Here is a 19,720-nt window from a genome sequence, read left to right as displayed (position 1 = left end):
TAATTTGAAATACACAATTCTACATAGTAAAAAATAAACAGTAAGAGAGGCGTGTATTGGATCTTTATAAGATAAGCTCTTTATTATCATTATACAACTACATCAAGATTTTTGTACTTCCACAAAGATTTTTGCAGTTAATTAAAATAAACCAGAAGATAAAAATGAAATATAAAGATGGACATACATTATGAATAAAACAATAAATGATACATTTGTTGACTGTCCCAAAATCATTATTGATTTACCCATAGATTTGATCATTTTAACTTGTCATTTATTTATTATTTAATTATTTATTTTTGATTAATTGACCTTAATATCAAAAACATTAGGAAAGTCTGATATGAGAAAACAGATTAAAGTATCAGATACATTTACTCATACTTCATTTATATATTCACTTCAGAACATGCATGTTTAGAGTATAGGATATATGATTGGATAGTATAGGAGACGTCTGTAGAAGTAATGGCTTATTTTTTTATTTGGCTCTTCTGTTTGCTGGAGACATCTAAACGAAGTAGAATCCCAGAGAATCAATGTCATCTCCACTTCTCCCGACCATGCCGTAACATTTCCCTGAATTCACATCAATCCTCTGAGGATTACCCAGGGAATCACACAAGGCAGAGAATGTTGTGGTTCCGTTCATCTTCACAACAATCAGTTCAAAACCCCCAAGTCGGTTGTTATTGCTATTTGGCCACAGTACTGCTTCAAGGATTTTATCATTCTCATCAAATAGAAATTCTTGAACTTCCTCTGTTTTTTGAATGCCAAGTGTCTTTTCCTGGCCATCTGAGAGAGTCACTGTAATTGAGCCAATCTGGGGAAGAAGAATAATCTTTATTTGGTTTCAGTTTATTTCAGGAATATTAAATGTATCAGCCTCTAACCATTTATTACAACTATATTTGTTAGTGGAAAACATTATGTTGCTTTATTTATGTCCTCCTTAGTAAAGCTTACATTTCAAGACAAAATTAGCAATTGCAAACAGCAATTATGGGGCCAAGCACAGCAGCAGATGGGTATAACTGCATTCCATAGGACCAACAGGATGTAAAGAGTCATGAAATTAGGCCAAATTAATTTAAATTTATAAAAATATTAAACAGGTTTCTTTTTAAATAGCAACTTTGTCAGATATAATGACCAGTAGATGTCACTGATCAGTAGATGGCTATCACATTTGAAAAATTGTTCCAGTGCATTGAAACGTTCACTCCCTAAAAAGTCCCAGAATGCACTGTAAAAACCAGGGAGCATTGTTGCTCACTATGTTTCCTTACCGGAAATGTTGTCATGTCTTCTAAAGTCTTTTTGTTTGAAGACAAGCACACGTGTAAATTCTGAAGTCAGACATTTTTTCTCTTTAAAAGAGATGTTGTTTGTAATATAGTTCACCCATAATGGGCATGAATGGGAAACAATCATTTAAATATTTTAGCTTTTATAAAATGTCTAAAATACATTCCTTTGTATTTACTTTTCTTCACTTATGTCATTTATCTTTCATAATTACTCTGTATGTTTTAATATCTACTAAAAAAATGCACAACAGTGTAATTTATACAGCAATGTTGTTGATTAATACCAACTGCGTTTAACCATGCAACCTTGTAATCGTGTTACAGTTGATGGAGTAACAAGCATCCCAATATTCAGTGGATCAACATCCTTGCCAGTGCCAATTCAGGTTCACAACTGGTTCATGACGTAGGGAGCTAGATGACTTTTCGGGAGAATGGTGATGAATGCCAAAATTCCAATAAGAGGATTGGTGTTATCCTGTCTGTTCCCAAAATTCCAAAGTACCAACTTGACATGGTGCTGATAACATTTACTAAGTTTTGTCTCCAAAGCATTGGTAAAAACATTTTAAGAACAAATTCTAAAAGCTGACAGTCAATATGGCTGGCCCAAGAACACTGGCCATCACTGAGCTCATTTCATGGCCAGTGGAGATGTCCCCAAATGGCACCAGGTTCTGTTTCAATAAGTTAAGATATAGTCTCATGTCCTGTTTGGTTTGCTTGCAGTGAGATTTGATTATAACATTCAAACAGTTACATGCAAACAGTTTGATGTATCAAAAAGCTTTTAATAACCAAATGTCTACAATCTGTGTTGTATATTATCTGTTTTATATTCTGGTTTTAAATTTGATTTTCTGTACATGTATGTATTGTGATGTTTTATGTGGGGTATATGTAATGTTTGTTATTTTATTTGTTTTCCTGCCAGGGACAGCAGATGTAAACTAGCTATTAGCTAATTCTGGTGCAATTACTTTTAATTGTGCATTGTCCCTGTAAAAATAAACAATAAATGAATGAATGAAATGTGATGATAATCCAGCACGGTCTAGGAGTCTGAAAAAGTAGGTTTTTCAAAATCTTGTTCAGATCCTCCCCAGACAATGTGCAAAAACTTTTTAGGATATGGTTCTATGGGCTGCCATAGACTGAAATGGGCCATGCATTTGTGGAATATATCTGGTTGGGCTGCATAGATTTGCCGTAATGGCACTACTTGTCAGTCAATGTTTCTTTAAGACAGTTGGTTTAAAGACATATTTGCTTATGACTTTTAATAAATAGATGGTGCTGGCTTGCGCATTAAAACTTTGCACATACACCAAGGTTATGGTGACAATTAGAGTATCTGGATATTCTTTAGCTGGATTGCATTTACACCTTGCAGTCAAATGTGTCTTCACTGTGATCGGAGAGAGATCCAATCACATTTACACATGCAAAATAGAAAACACTACATGCATATTACATCAGAGGCTGCATTGAATGAAAATTATCTGTCTTTAAGCAAATTCTAAAAACATTTATGGACGATCCAAATGCTTTCCATCACTTTGACCGTTCAAGTTTTTAGGCGGCCACCAAAGCGAAAGTTCAGACCACCAAAACAAATATAATGATATTCATTATGAGTTTGGCAACTTATAAGCACTTAATATGCTTATAATGCAGAATTAAAGCCTGGTTTCACTTGAGTGTTGCACAAGCCACAGTAATTAGATTACTGTAATGAACTCTGATCCTCAAGTTCACCCCGCCCCCTCTAGCTCTCACGCTCGCTCCCAATCACCAGAGTATTAGATTAGTTTCACCCGCACTCGCTCCCATCACTAGATTATTAGTTTCACCTGCACTGTTCGTTTTCCCCTATATATACGCTGCCCTTTCTCTCCACACTTGTTGGTTATTGTTTAGTTTACCCCTTCGCTTTGCCAGCTCTAGTGTTCCCCTAGCTTCCCCTGTCTTTTCAACTCGCTTGTTTCGTCTATATATATATCCTGATTCCCCGGCTTCGACCTTACGCTCCCCTTGACTACTCTTCTGTGGATTTGCCCTTTTGTACTTTTGCTATCTCTGCAAATAAAAGCAGTTTTATTCGACATTGTGACTGTCTCTTCTTGTGCAGGTTACAATTACAGACCAGGAGAGTGACGCAAGTGGGAATTTAAGGAGAAAGACGAGATATTCCAAGTGTATTCCAATGGAATAATTACTGTTCATTAAATTGGGTGACAGAATCACAAAATGTCACTGTCTGTGGTTTTATTCACATTGTGATGGCAGAATGAAAAGATAAGGCAACAATGACTGTAGCACAATCTCAGCATTTTATAATTAATCACTTACGTATTTGTATCTGGAAAACAAAATTACATTTGCTTGTACACCTTCTTTGAATGTGATCAGAATCCATCCTTGACCACCTTCTAATGTGGTTTCATCTTGAGTAGATTTACTCCTTGCATTTAATGTGATCAAGTGCTGTCCGATAGCTATTCGATCACTGAAAATGCATATTTAAGCAGCGTGTAAATGGGGCCATAGTCAAAGAATTACAAAAATCTAGAATATCTGGAGAATATGCAGTATAAAGCTTAAGTTTGAAATTATGTCAATAAGTTTGGTCATGAGACATGCAAGCGAGGTTTGATGTTATCATGTGGCCATCATATTAGATTTTTGCACTGTTTGTAAACTTTATTATTGATTTAATTTAAGAGTAAATAACGGTCTGTTTATCATAGAAAGTGATTATTTTTAGTGGTTATCATTAAGCTTTATTAAGCGGCACAGTTCTTCTGCCATTGTGTTGAATCAGCTAATGGAACATTAATTAAATTACTGCTTTTTTTCTACCAAGGAACGAAATTCATATGAGTTTGAAACAACATTAGGATGAGTACCTACTGACAGAATTTTCATTTTGGGGTGAACTATTAATTCAACAGATAGATAAACTGTGACAGATCAATAATTAATAAATCTAATTATGTAACTGAAATAAAATGTAATGAAGCAGTTGGCGATGATAATGTTTGAGAAAAGAGAATGGAATAAAAAAAATCTTCACATACTGTGTTTGGTCTGATAGAAACCCTGATCTTCCTTAAGGTCATGCCAATGGGAGAGGTTAAGATGGAGAAAGCATCACCTCCTTGCCCGCCCACAATCACAGGTCCTGCTGTTCAAGAAATTAGGAGGGAAAACAATGAAGACATTTTGGAAAAAGCTAAAGATATATAAAAAAAGTTTGCAAATCATACTCACTGTTCATAATACGCACACTGTCGCTGGCTTCACTTATTCCCACTTTGCTCACTACCCTGTAGCGAACCAAATGCGGCTCTCTAAGTTCCAGTCCCTTTAGAATACAGATTTCATCAAATGTGTCTTCGATACGCCATATGTCCTCACCATCAGCTTTGTACTCAACTTTGTAATGCATTGTGTCTGCAGTTGGGGACTTCTGAAGTTTGAGGGTCACTTTGTCCAAGATGCTCACTACTATTGGTGGGGGTGGCTTGGACACAGGCTGGAACTGTTTGTCTATCAGTTTCCCATTTTCATACAGGTAGATGGTGGAGCCTGGAAGTGAGGGATCAGAGATGGCAGAAACAATGAAGCAGATTCTCTTGTCACCTTTGTTGGCCTCTGAAAAACCTTTGAAGTGAGAGTAGTTCTCTCTCATCTTTGTGATGATCTCAGGATCGTTGAACCACTTTCCTTCAGCTGCATAAGAAGATAGAGATAATTTTTTCTCTAAGTCTTTAAAATCTTCAGATTTCAAGAAATCATTCAGAGCTGAAAGATATGGCTCTTCGTACTTCAGAGATGTGAAGGTCAAGCACACCACTACATCAATATCAGGATCAAGGAGGATAGTGGTGAGACCATCTGTGTCTTCAGTTTTGATCCCCTTCAGCATTTTTGTGCAAGAAGTCAAGCGGTGAAGTTCAGACTTTGCATCATCTAACCACTGGTTTAGCTTGCTAGCAACAAAAGGGGAGCTGTTGTGTATATTCAGAATGTCTTCCAATGACTGCTGCTCCATCTCACCTCCTCGAATAGCAGGCAGGACCCTGCGCAGTGCTTTCTGGAGGACCAGCTTGTATTTACTTAATGAATTCTGATATGAGAGCAGTCTCTCTTTGATGTCACTGAAAACATTTACCAATGTATTTCTGAACAGGTCGTTGCATCTTCTCTCTACCTCCACCAGCTCCTCTATTATTTCTTCAGTGTTGGAAATCAGACTTGTGTTAATTTCTCTGACCAACTGAGCTGCTTTTGTACCCAGTAGATGAAGAGGATAAAGCCAGACCTTTACTGGAACCACATTCTGTGGATTGTCCTTTAGCAGAGTGGGGAGCTGCTTGTACACCTGCAATGCCTCCATGTACGAGGTGGGGTTCTGCTGAAGTTGGTAGTCACCATAAAATGTGCAGCTGATATTCTCAGCCATTTTTTTCTCAGCATCTCCCAATTTTACAGCTCCTTGTCCCTCAATGGAAAATGAAGGTATTTTCTTGACCATGACATTCAGATTTCCCTCAATCTCTTGTTTGTTCTCATCTTCTGAAAATGTCCGATCAAACACCATAACAGCCTGAGCTCCGTACAGTACAGCTGTGACCACATGAGTTGCAGTTTTCTGCTCAAACACCTGAGGGTAGGTGATCTTGCCCAGCTGGGTCATAGTGAGCTGATCAAATCTTGAGGTTTCACTGAAATGCATTATTACTCTTGACTGCTGGTTTGAGGATTTGGTATCATGCAGGTACTTGGCAGATCCTCCCACCTCCACCAGCCCCCCCAAGAAGCTGGCCTTCAGAGAGGCACTTACATCCAGGAGACTGGACTTATCAGAGAGAGAGTCAGAGCTACTAAACTTCAAATCAGTTTGGAGCTGCGTATGAGTGTCCAAATCTTCATACAACGATTTTTTATCCCACAGAGTAACACCTGAAATGAGAAGTGCCTTTAAATCATGAGACTGTAAATGGTCTGCACTTATATAGCGCCTTTTTTAACCTTAGAGGTTACCAAAGCGCCTTACACTGTGACTCATTCACCCATTCACACACACATTCACACACACTCTCATACACTCTCTCATACACACACTCATACGCACACTCATACACACACTCATACATCAATGACGGCAGAGCTGCCATGCAAGGTGCTAGCCTGCCATTGGGAGCAACTTGTGGTTCAGTGTCTTGCCCAAGGACACTTCGGCATGTGGAATCGTGTGGGCCTGGAATCGAACCATCAACCCTGCGATTAGTGTAGTTGAGCACAACAGCTCGTTTATTTCCACACCTTTGGGTCATAGGATATGTAGATATTTTTTCCAACTGTCTTCAGTGCTAAAAACAGCTCATCAATGTCTAATGTGTTTAAGCTTTAAAAAAAATATGTTTGGACATCATGGTTTTTAATAAGCCATAGTGTCCGTGATCTGACATACCTCTGTATCAATTGCATTATTTGCATCAATTTATGAAATATTGTAAAGATGTGATCGAATATGTTCCACCTAAATGGTGATGGATCATATCCACTTTGTAATGGATATGGACTGTGGTCCACACTGATGAATGCTTTTGAACTCACTGCAGTATTTCAAATAGATCTGACATCAGTTTCAGTTTCACCCAGAATGAGTTATGATGTGGATGTTATTAAACTGTTTCTCAGAGTGACCAAAAATAAGAGGGGGGTCAACCTCAAACAATCGTTTGAAAAGACTAAGAACCTGTGGGGTGCTTTAAAAACAAAGAAGTGTATCGTTTAAAGAGAATAGTGTGAAAACTTAATATTCAATTGATAATGATGGCTGTGAAAAAGCTAATGGGTTGTGTTTTCTTTGGGGACTGTATTTATTTTTATTTTTGATTGTCAGTGAAGTTCATGTTTCATCTGCTCATGTTTCATGGTGCAATAGACATACGGAGAGTTGCATAAAGTTGTATACAAAGTAAATAGGCTACTTTTGAACTGGAAACACAGTTATTTAAGTTTTAATAACACCTTACATAGTGGAGGAGTCGCTATTTTATTTAGTTGGAGTTTCAGTCCATGTTCTTATGATTTCGAGGAAATTTTAAAAGGTAGACATTTAAAAGTAAGAGCACTTTTTGGAAATCATATTTTTGTTTTTGTGTGTACATTTCAACCTCAGGTGTATAAATACCCTTAGATTACCTTCGCAGCAAAGAATTCTTGTTCCTGGGAGGGGATTTTAATTGCACAGAACAAAACATGGACAGAAATCACATTGTGCCTTGTAGAGATAAAAGATCTATGAACACCTTGGAGACAAATATAGTAAAACTTCTACAGCTAGTTTAGTCAAATGGAGATCATGGCTATTTGGAAGCTCTATCAATTAAATAAATCAATTAGAAGGGGTTAAAATGAAGGGAACTGTTACAGACATCAATCAGTGCGTGGATCAAAAAAATGCCCCAACCAAATATTTTTTTTTTAATCTGGAGAAAAAGTCTGGTCAGAGAATGTTTATTCAAGCCTTATTTTCTTAAGATGGAGAACTAATGTTAGACCCACTGACATTCAAATTAGGGCAGTTTGTTTTTACAAGAAATTGTTCATTATTGAGTTGAGTTCAGGGCAGGGAATAAAAATGGTTCAAGGAACGAAAACCAAAAACAAATATTTTTTATTTTATTTTTAATTTTTTTTACAGAACATAAACAAAAACAGGAACAAAGTGATTTTCAATTGTTCCAGAGTAAAAACTTTATTTTAAAATGCTGGTAACTGGTTATAACCGGTTAATTTCTTTCTAAATATTTTTTCATGAAACTGAGGGACAAAGGGTTTTTCAGATATTTTTGGAACTACACCACTTCATGTTGCCCGAAAAAATGAAACATGTTTTTGATCCTGTCGGAAAATACTGCAACACATTTCTATGCCTAATCACCCATTGTGGATGAAGCATTCTGTGAATGAAGAACAATTTTAACAATTATGTATAATTACTAGATTTACTGTACATGTATGGCTAATCCAGAAACAAGGAAAACATTATTAGAGGTACAAGTTTTCACTGAATTATTGTTAGATATGATGCATTAATACACATTTGATACTGTCAGGTTTAGACTGAGAAGTAGACCTATAATAAAAAAATGTACTTTACTGTTACTTACTGAATACTGAAAAGTTTTTGCTCAAAACAATCCAAAATGAAAAACCTTTTGCTTTTAGTCCCTGGTTCAGGGAACAGTAATGACAGTGGCTTTTTTGAAGACCTAAACCATTAGTCAGAGGAGACCAGTGCAGAACTCTGAGCATGGGAGAACTGAATAAGGACCCCAAATCATATTGGGTAACACAGAGGGGGGCGGTGGAAGAGGAAGGTGGACATGGACTGATGCACTTGCAAAGCAGAATAGTGGCTTTTTGTCTACAGTTTGTACAGAAACTTCTTATGGGATCTACTTTCCCAAAGAAACACAAAATCACAGGCCTTAATGACTACAGACCCATCACCCTGATGTCTGTGGTCATGAAATCATTTGAAAGACTGTTGTTGGCCCACCTGAAGGACATCACTGGACCCTTTCTAGATCCCCTTCAATTTGCTTAGCAAGCAAACTGGTCTGTGGAGGATGCAGTCAACATGGGATTGCATCATATCCTGCAACATCTGGACAGACCAGGGACATATGCAAGGATCTTTTTGTGGACTTCAGTTCAGCTTTCAACACCATCATCCCAGCTATTCTCCAGACTAAATTACACCAACTCTCTGTTCCCAGCTCTGTCTGTCAGTGGATTACCAGATTTCAGATGGACAGGCAGCAGCTTGTGAGACAGGGGAAATTCACTTCCAACACCTGTAAAATCAGCACTGGTGCCCCCCAGAGATGTGTGCTCTCTCCACTACTCTTCTCCCTCTACACAAATGATTGCATTGCCAAGGACCCCTCTGTCAATCTCTGGAAGTTTGCAAATGACAATGAGTCTCCATACAGAAGGAAGGTTGAACTGCTGGCTCACTGGTGCAATCAAAACAACCTGGAGCTTAACACTCTTACAACAGTGCATCACCAAGCCCTCTCACCATTCTAAACAGCACTGTGGCAGCAGTGGAGTCATTCAAGTTCTTGGGCATCACCATCTCACAGGTCTTGTAGTGGGAGACCCACATTGACTCCACTGTGAAAAAGGCCCAGCATTGGTTTTACTTCCTTCACCAGTTGAGGAAGTTCAACCTGCCACAGGCGCTGCTGATACAGTTCTACTCAGCAGTCATTGAGTCTGTCCTCTGCACAAATACAGTCTGGTTTGGTTCAGCTACAAAATCGGATATTAGAAGTCTGCAAAGGACAGTTCGGACAGCTGAGAGGATTATTGGTTGCCCCCTGCTCCCCCTTCAAGAACAGTACAATTCCAGAGTGAGGAAAAAGGCTCTCACTCTGGATCCCACTCACCCAGCCCAATAACTTTTTGAACTGTTGCCTTTTAACTGACGCTTCAGAGCTCTGAGCACCAGAACCGTCAGGTACAGGAACAGTTTTTCCCTCAGGCTATCCATCTCATGAGCAGGTAAAATTGCCCCTTTGAGCAAAAATATGTACAATTTACAGTTTTGTCTTTTTAGATTTATTCATATACAGTATATACTCATATATATATATATATATATATATATATATATATATATATATATATATATATATATATACTTGTATGTTTATGACGCTAACACACCTGAGACATGCCACCCAAGCATATCTGATGCTTGTTGGAATTGACGGGTCCTTAAACAAGCCCTCATAATAAATCTCCAACTGATTGACAATTTCACTTGTGAAATGGATTACTGTGAACTGTATGCCAATGATTGGCTTATGTTCAATAATATGGTAGTAAAAAATACATTGTATTCTAAAGCTGTTGATTTTATTGTCTTATCAATGATTAACTCTTCTGCCACAAGAATGTAATGCATTTTGAATATCTGAATATATTTATATATAATTTTTAGTATTTAAAGATAACTATGTATAATTATTTCATCATTATATGTTGAATTATTGTTATATGAGGGGCTTTCTAAGCAAATATTTGTATATGTGATTAAATGCTATTAATCGCGATTAATTAATTGGGACATCATGTAATTAATTCGATTAAAAACTTGAATCGATTGACAGCCCTAATATATATATATATATATATATATATATATATATATATATATATATATATATATATATATATATATATATATATATATTTTACTATTATCTCTGACTTGTTGCTGTATTGTATTGTCATGCACTGGAAGCTCCTGTCACCAAGAAATATTCCTTGTATGTGTAAGCATACCTGGCTATAAAGCTGATTCTGATTCTGATGTTGACTAGAGATCTGTTGCATGCTCAATTCTATGTAACCTAGGAAACCTAGGGATCTCTTTTCTTGTTGGACCCTCTTAAACTGGATTTTTCTGGAAAGTCTTTTTCATCAATCTTTAAATCACCAAAAAGGTGAGGATGCTGACTCTCTTCACTTGCTACTAAAAGAGCCTTTTATTCATGGGGCATGCTTGGATTTAGCTTCGAACAGCTGTGCTTTTCCTGGACATAATAGTTTGCTTTGTAAAGCCAAGGTCACTACTTTGGGAATTTTATTGCACCTTGCTCAGCTAGGCTTTGAGGATGCTGAAAAAGTAGCCGTGCATCTCAGTGTTTTCCATCAGATCAGTTGCTCAGCTGCTCATTAGGTGGCAATCTGCTGACAAAACTGAAGACCTACATTTTTTTTAAAACTACTACACGGTCCATGGGGTAAGTGGTCCTGATACTGAGGAACCTTTTCCTAGTTTAGTTCTGTCACCCACCCTGGATGGGTATTCATTGTAGTGTGTAGGAGGCATTACAGTGTAGAGTTCTCCACTGTGCTGTTGCTGTGAATGCTTTTCTTTCTGTTTTAAATCCTGAGGTTGGTTCCGAATGTCCTTTTTATTTTTAAGAGAATCTTAATGCTTTCATGCATCGTTTTAGATTTGAACCCATGTTTATGATTTTAAAGTGTCTGTTCAGTTGTTTTGATGAAAATGTTTCTATGGAGACTTTTATACTTCTATAGAGTTTCAGATATGTTCAGAAAAGGCATTATGAGTGCCAGCTGTTGAATTGTGTCTTGGGCCAAGCAAAACTGTATATTTATACAAGCAGGAAAACAAGACTGAACAGAAACTTGGTCAGAATGCCACTGTGTTATTCTAAACCATGGTAAAAACAAGAGTGCTGCTTGATTTTCATTTTTACAAATCTATGAAAGATCTGTTTACCTTTGAAATGAAATGGTGTAGTAATTTTAATAAAGAGCTTTTTCAAATTAAAAGTCTCTCTCTCTCTGTGTATGCTGGGAGTGTTTTGGTGCATGTGAGGGTGCTCATGGGGAGAATGTAATTGATTTGGGTCACTTATTGTTCTTTCATTTTTTTATTCTTCATTTTAATCTGTGAAACTGGGAAGTGTAAGTATTGCAAGGTTGGTAAAAGTTTATATAGTGAGTTCTTGGTCATTTGCGGATGAGATGAGTTGAAATGCCATTCCTCCCGGAGAGAGAGGTATCAACTCTCTTGCTCCGTCATGGTGTCCGGTGTGTGACTGTTGTGGAAGAGCTGTTGCGGTCAGTGAAAAAATTGGATATGACAACATCTCTTCTGCCTCCAGAATGAACAAGGCTGTGGTGTTTTTTTGTTTTTTTTAATGATGAAAGTCTGTGTAATGGTTTAATTAGCAGCAGAATTTGTGTGTGAAAGTGGAGTTTATCTTGCTATCTCGCCACTTGTTAATCCACCTACCAAAGTTACTATTTCAAATGTGCCACCGTTCATTCCTAACCATTAACTGAGTGAGCACTCTTGATTTTTGGAAAGTTTTCAAGTGTGCTTTTAACAATTCAACAAGAATACTCTTTAAAACATGTGAGGTCTTTTAGGAGGCAGGTACTTATTTTTTTTTAAAGAATCCGAAATGGATGTGTCTTTTTGTGTTTTGCATTAAAGAAAAACATGATCTATGCTAGTATAAAAGTATGAGTGCTTTGAATGTAGGGATATTGGTCATAAACATCAAGTATGCCCACACATAGAAATAGTTTAGTTAATTGTGGAATAATTAAGGCTTCTCAACAACTTCTCTGGGTGATGTAGCTTGCTGTGTCATCACAAAGCAAAGCTGCTCCTTGTTCAAAAGATGTGTTCTTTAGGAATGTGTTTTTTCTCTGTACTCTCACGTTTCACATGTAGCTCAAACATGTATGTCACCCCCATATAAGGTAAAGAACTATTGTTGGGGTCCAGTGGAATGTGGTTTTTCTGGACCATATAACCGAATGCTGAACAATAAATGTTGAAGAAGGATTTGATACCATTGGGTGTCTGTGTCATTTCTTTCTTCCCTCAGCTGAGCCGTATCGAGACGGGATTGCAGATCAACAAAATAAATTAAATACATTGGATGACAAAATTATCTAACATTAATGTTTGGCAAAATTTGATTGCTAATATTGAGGTTATCATTGAGTCAAACACAAAAGAGATGCATCCCCAAATGGCAGATGAAAAGGATGCATATGGAGCTTTGTGGCATGGGGGTGTGGTCATGTGTCAGTCTGCAGGAGAGAGAGAGAGCGGTGAGGCTCGTCACTTGTTTCTCATTATAGTGATGGCAGAGGGAGACCTGAAAAGGCTCGCCAGAGCGTCAGAGAGGGAAGAGAGTGACCAGCATGCACAACATCTACGAGCAGAGAGAGTGCTTTCATTTATTATTAATAGAAATGTATTATTTAATTTTTATTTGTGGTCATTTTTACATTAAAATGGAAAAAACGAGATGTAGACAGACAGACAGGCTGATTGATTGATTTGTTTTTTGGTTGAACAACACTGCTGTGTTAGTGCAATGAAACACAAGCTTGCATCCCGTCTACTATATCAACTAGACCAAGTAGCGCTGCGATGGTCATGACTGCCCCTTTTTCTCTGCAGGGAGCACGCATCCACAGGAAAAAACATGCGATGAAATGTCAGATGATGTGCGGTCTGAAGAGGGCATATATAGGGCTCTATTTTCATGCCAGCGCAAAGTGAAAGTGGGCATGGGTGGGAGTGTTTGCGCTACTGTGGATGTAGGCGTGCATCCTGTGGGTGTATTGTATGTAAATGATGTGACGCAATGCGCAATTTGCTATTTTCCTAAGAATTTGGTTGTTGCTCTAAGACGTTTCAATACATGTCTTATCTCACCCAGATTCCACAAGCTGGTGTTAATAAAGTTAATGCCCAAACTCTTAAAATGTAGTGGAACATTAAATTATGTCCATGACAATCACTGGCGTAGCCGTTTTGAGAAAGAGAAAATATATATATATATATATATATATATATATATATATATATATATATATATATATATATATATATCATGAGATTGTCTTAAAATATCTAAAGGTCATGGCTTATTTTTCTATTATTATATTTATAATTGTATTTATGATATCATTTATATTAGTATTTTCCCTCGCATTGTAGTAGAGTGAATTTTAAGTCACTGCAAAAGGGGCGGTGGAAGAAGTTGGACAGAGTAAAATGTTTGGATTTGGTATGATTTTTTGACGACTTCATTATTTTGATTATATTTTGGTTTAGTAATAATAATAGTATAGTAATAAGTGTAATTTGAATTCAGAAATACATATAGATAGTTTCATTAAATTAATACATTTTTTCCAATTCAAAATCAACCAGTAGATGTGAAGTGCGTGCCGACACAAACACTTTTAATTCTAGCCATGATTTGTGTGTCAGTAGATGAAAATTATTCATAAAACTTACATTCTCTATAATTTAAAGGAGCATACATCCAAATTCTGATGAGAATCAAATTCTTTATTCGCTTAATAGAAGTAAGTCACTGTCATAGAATTCATCAAGGACACATTTAATGCACAAAAGTACGTAAGTACATATTTCTATTTTTTTTTTATTCATTGCATACAGACCATTTACACTACCAACTTCTTATGAATGTGCTGTTTGTTTAAATCGTTGGTGAGGGAATGGACTTTCAAACAGGACTCGGATGCTGAAATTACCGGAGAAGAACCTCAGAAATAAATTGCACTTGGTCCAGCCATTTTGCACATTGTTTGTGTGATTTTGACAGACCCACTTGCGCCTAGAGTTAGCATATTCTTAGCATACGAAAATACCAAAACTTAATGGCCATGCCCATTGATTTTGCGCTTATGACTTAAGGCATTGCGTTGCACTTAACGTTTGCACTCTTAATATAGGGCCCACAGTTTGATAGATGTTTCTGCTTCTGAGGAATTCTGAGGGACAACAGAATTTCACAGTTTAATTTTGCCTGTGTCCAGGGAGCATAGAGTTGTCAAAACCTTTATCTCTGGCAGGGGCGTGTCTAGGGGGAGGCTGGGGAGGCAGTGCCTCCCTAGGATAAGCTCTGCCTCCCCTGAGAATTTGAGAAATAATCTGTCCATCTGATGATAAATTACAATTTAAAAGTGGATTGTTTTGTGCATATTTTTCCATCGCTAGCAGATGAGTGAGGTCTGACACAAAAAAAATCCAGTTTTGGCGCTGTTTCACAGTGCGCGTGAGCTCGGCGTACGCGCTCAGAAAAAGTGCATTATGTCAGAACAGAACGCCAATGAAATGTTTACCTGGCAGAGCTTTAAAGCACGAGCAAACAATGAACTTTTGTGATTGCGAATAAGTGCAGTGTCCTGTGAGTGTAACTCTACTGCTGCATTAACATATGATGTGAATGTACGTCGAGTTTTCGGGGACTGATCGAGGCGCCAGAACTACAGCTGATAGAATGTTTGGCGATGAGAAAGCAGTGTGCAGTGCACTGTATGCGGTGCACGAGCAGCGCGAGATGCTTTCACATATGCTGCGTTACTTTGTAGGCTAACTGATCCGCGGCTGTACTGTACCAGAAACACATAGGCATACTCACTATTTTTTTTATTTCAAATCCAGAAGTTATCAACAACTTTTATTTAAAAAAATGCGATTCTCTTTGTACACATATACACTCTTTAATAGACGTATTCACGTTAAATCCCAATTTAATCAACATATTCAATGCATTACTTCTATACAGATGTATATATTAATTTGCTCGAGCAATTAAGTGGAAAAATATTTAACCATGTATTTATATTAAAATCGCAAACATTTTAAATTAAAACTTAAAATTGACAAAAACAGCAGACTCATACCTTTTCTTTTGCATTTAAATTTTAATACAATAAATCTTGCATTTCACAAAGAACTTGTTTTTCCACCTCCACGAATGAGACTAGAGTTGTTCATTATCCCGCCTTGTTGAGGTAAATTTCAGTTTTCCTTGCTTTACCCCAGTCTTAAAGTAAAAATGAGACTGGGAAAAATAGTAGTATTTAATTAAATAATTTATCTAAGTCTATTTTGACTATAGATCTCAAAACTCCTCCAGTAGCCCCTTAACTAAAAAATGAACAGTCCTAACTAGAACTTTCATTAAAAAAAATGTAGCCTATTGCTTTTCTATTGGCCGTTATTGGGTGTGTGTCAGTCTGCTGCCGGATCACATTAACAACCAGAGTGCGCAATAGTCACAGTCAGACTGTCACTCTGCACACAGACGATATGTATTTTGAATCTGTTGGCAGCTCGTGTTACAAGGCTCACTGCTCACAACTTTGTTATTTTCTCATTTAATGCTAGTGTGTACTTATAAGCTTTTCACTCATCACCAGGCAATCACCATGATCTGATATATGAATCTGTCAATAATAATAATAATAATATCATCATCATATTATTAATGTTGACCTGGTTTAACTAACTTTTATGTGATAGCCCTATAGTCTAATAGGGGCCCTGTGCCTATCTCTGGGTTCCTGGCTTAGAAAAAGATATGCACTAAAACAGATTGTGTGTAGTATAGCTTAATTTTGCGCCGATTTTTTCAATTGTTTATGTTGCCCCCAAACAAGCCAAATGCCCCCCAAACATGATATCCTGGTAACCCCTCTGATCTCCGGTGTAACTGGGTTGTTTAAGTTTGTGGGAGAGATAACTGGAATGAAAACATCCTCGCGATTCAGGCGATATTATAATATATAAAATATTATATTAATAAAATAGATCGACTCAATTGTGATTCAGGCGATACCTTTTTATCATGCTTCGGATTGTTTGTCCTCAGGACGACTTATAAACTCTTGGGGGTTAAGAAGCTACTACTGATTTCCTCATGAGGGACAGGTGGAGAACCCTGTATAAACGTCCCATGGAGAAGCGAACAGCTTCTCAGTGGAGGATTATTCACAGGACCATAGTTACAGACAGACATGTGACGCACCTGAAGTTTTGTAATCGAGGAAACTCTGTTTATTTTTTATTTCATTTTACAGCTTTTGCTCCAATTTAGTTTTGTTTTTGTTTTGATTGTTAGTTTTAGTTTTAAAATATTTTATATTTTAGTTTTAGTTTTCCATTAAATTTAGTTTTTATTTGAGTTTTGATATCAAGTGATACATATAAAATGGGGAAACCCCCAAAAAATCTCTTCAAATAAAGGAATTCGGTACCAACCTTGGCCACCAGGTGCCACTATAAGTAAACATGTAATATTATGCTTTTAATGCTTTCTCTGTTGCTATATGTCATGTGCAGACTTTCATGGTGAAATTTCATTATAATAATATATTTTAATATAACAAGTTGTCTATGCTTTTGAAACACACTGTCTACTGCAGAAGTGAAGAGTTCCAGGTGAAGAATGTCAAATAAATATCCAAATATTGTTGGTCAGTCTAAAAATGAGCTAGACAGTTACGCCGATGTAAAATGCTAATCCCAAACAAATTGGTGAGGGGTGAGGAATCACTTATAGTATCGCTCCCCAGGTTCTGCCGGGGGAAGACTTTTATTAAAATATATATTTTATTAAATTATTGTCTAAGTTTACATTTAATGGTTTTAATTATTAGTAGTTTAGTAACTTGATTAATTCTCGGGTGTTAGGGGTTCATGGTAATGTTAATGCATGAGTCAGTAGACTAAACGCACATTCAACCGGACGACTGCAATGGAGATTTAACGGGAGATACATTCAGAGATTGAAAGAGACTTTTAATAAACTATGTTTTTAAATATAATAACATTAACACATTTTACGCCCAGTTTATCATCAATTGATATGTTTAAGGTGAAATAATTAAGAGAAAGCATTAAAAGCATAATATTACATGTTTACTGATAGTGGCACCTGGTGGCCAAGGTGGGTACCGCATTCCTTTTTTTGAAGAGAGCAAATAATATATTTTGAAGAGAGAATTTTTTTTTTTGCCTTTTTTCCCATTTTATATGTATCACTTGTAAAACAAATTTTTTTAAGAGAAAAAAATGTAAGACAGGCTCAGGAAGGAACTGAGACCACTTATATATATATATATAGATAGATAGATAGATAGATAGATAGATAGATAGATAGATAGATAGATAGATAGATAGATAGATAGATAGATAGATAGATAGATAGATAGATATAGATAGATAGATAGATAGATAGATAGATAGATAGATAGATAGATAGATAGATAGATAGATAGATAGATAGATAGATAGATAGATCAGTGACAGACACATTTTGTTATTTTTTTTCCACCTTGTGGTTTAGGGCTTCCATAGCGTTGGATGGCGACAGAGAGCGCCAAGCAAGTTGGTCGTTGTCATGGTAACCAGATTCTGAGCGCTTTGAAAGTATTGTCAAATCATCGTGCAATGCAATAAAATATCTTCCCTTCCCTGAAATCTAAACATGAGACAAAACCGAGAAGGACGTGTCTGTGTTTCCGCTACTCTTATCACCATTCTCACATCTTTTATTGCTTTATATTTTTAAACACCCATCCACTGATGTACAGATGCAATCTTGTTTTATTAAGATAACTTTTATATTTGGAATGCAAAACCTCCAAAAGTAAAAAGTTTCCACTAGAAGATCAATCAGTCATGTTCTTAATCAGAGAACTGTGTTCATCTAATAACTAACAAAATCCCAAGATTGATAGAGTCAGATGTAGAAATAAAATTACCATATTATGTGAAATATTTATTTGAGTGCTTGAATCGGTCATTAAGAATGACTGTTGATCAAAACAGGTCATTTAAAAGAATCGTATACTGTGCTTAACATAATAAATATTCATGAGTTTTGCAGCACTGCACCACACAGCACAATTTTCTGTCAGTTTATTATTATTTAGACCTAACTTTGTGTTAATCTTCACTTTCAGATGGATTATTCCTGCTGTTACAAAGGTGATAGGCCTTCAGGATTTTATTAGCAGAATAACATGGGATATTTCATGTTGGCAAATCAGTAGCAAAATGGTTACTATGTGGTTCCTGTGGAAATGCAGTTGTATAGACAATTGATGGACATTTGAAATTTGATTGTGACACCAATTAATGAACTACTTGTTGCAATGAAGCTTGATACATTAATCCATAAGAACTATGCATGGGGGCTTGCTTTGGTGTTGCCACCCCTCATAGTCTGTATGACACCCCCTTGTCACCCCTTAAAAATATATCTAGATCTGCCCCCTTGACTGAAGAAGATTTTTAGCTCCCAAAGGTCATGAAGACCCGTGGTATGAAAAGTGGTCATTTAATATTATTTAAGTTTTTATATATTTATTTTTATTAATTATTTTTATATAATTATTATTATTTTTTTAATATACAGTATATATATATATATAAGTAGGCACATCACCTGGAATGAAGGAATCCTTGCGGCAGTCGTAAAGCATTCCAGGAAACAGAGGTCTTCCTAGCGCTGCCACCTCGATTGTCTCAGATTCCATGTCTCTGGTAAATAACAATGACAAAGTGGATCATTTTCAGCAACTTCATTATGCTAAAAGTTTTGTTATAAATTACAATTCAAGTTTTCCAAAGTAAATTCAAAACGAATAGGTATACATACAATCAAATATTGAACTTCTATTTATTCACTATTCAAGGATCTCTCAATTTGAAAGAGTTCAACTTTTTTATTTTTTATTTTATTAGTTACTTCAATGTAGTTGTTGTTTCACAAATAAGTTTGGTTGTGGTTATTTAACAAAAGTAAAAATCCAGTATTAAGACAATGAAATATTTCCTTTACAGAATTGACTGATATTTCTCTTTTTTTATTTAAAAATGTCTATCCGTCCCCTGTGGTGAACTGACCTTTGCATCTGATTTGTCAAAAGATCATTTTAAGTCGTCTCACCTGGAGTTGCTGTGTGTCTTTGGTATATTAAGCGATGAA

General features: G+C 36.4%; 1 protein-coding gene across 1 annotated transcript; it reads right to left on the bottom strand.

The window, feature by feature from the left end:
* Positions 1-420: 420 nt before the first annotated feature.
* On the bottom strand, positions 421-19,720 carry LOC127652846 (neoverrucotoxin subunit alpha-like). Its single transcript, XM_052139254.1, has 5 exons — positions 19,682-19,720; positions 19,178-19,272; positions 4,590-6,284; positions 4,397-4,503; positions 421-829 (listed from the first exon to the last, which is right to left on the bottom strand). Exons 2-5 carry the CDS (start codon positions 19,266-19,268, stop codon positions 515-517), a joined length of 2,208 nt encoding a protein of 735 aa, XP_051995214.1. The 5' UTR covers positions 19,269-19,272; positions 19,682-19,720; the 3' UTR covers positions 421-514.

This window comes from Xyrauchen texanus, chromosome 12 (assembly GCF_025860055.1).
Source record: "Xyrauchen texanus isolate HMW12.3.18 chromosome 12, RBS_HiC_50CHRs, whole genome shotgun sequence".
NCBI classification, from domain to species: domain Eukaryota; kingdom Metazoa; phylum Chordata; class Actinopteri; order Cypriniformes; family Catostomidae; genus Xyrauchen; species Xyrauchen texanus.
Note: the sequence above shows the minus strand (reverse complement) of the source record. Positions and strands in the feature narration are given on the sequence as shown.

Coding starts and splice junctions, on each gene's coding strand:
- LOC127652846 (XM_052139254.1), bottom strand. CDS start 19,268: ATGGAATCTGAGACAATCGAGGTGGCAGCGCTAGGAAGACCTCTGTTT. Junction 6,285..19,177: donor CAAGGATTCCTTCATTCCAG/GTGATGTGCCTA, acceptor TTCTCATTTCAG/GTGTTACTCTGTGGGATAAA. Junction 4,504..4,589: donor CAGTGTGCGTATTATGAACA/GTGAGTATGATT, acceptor TTTCTTGAACAG/CAGGACCTGTGATTGTGGGC.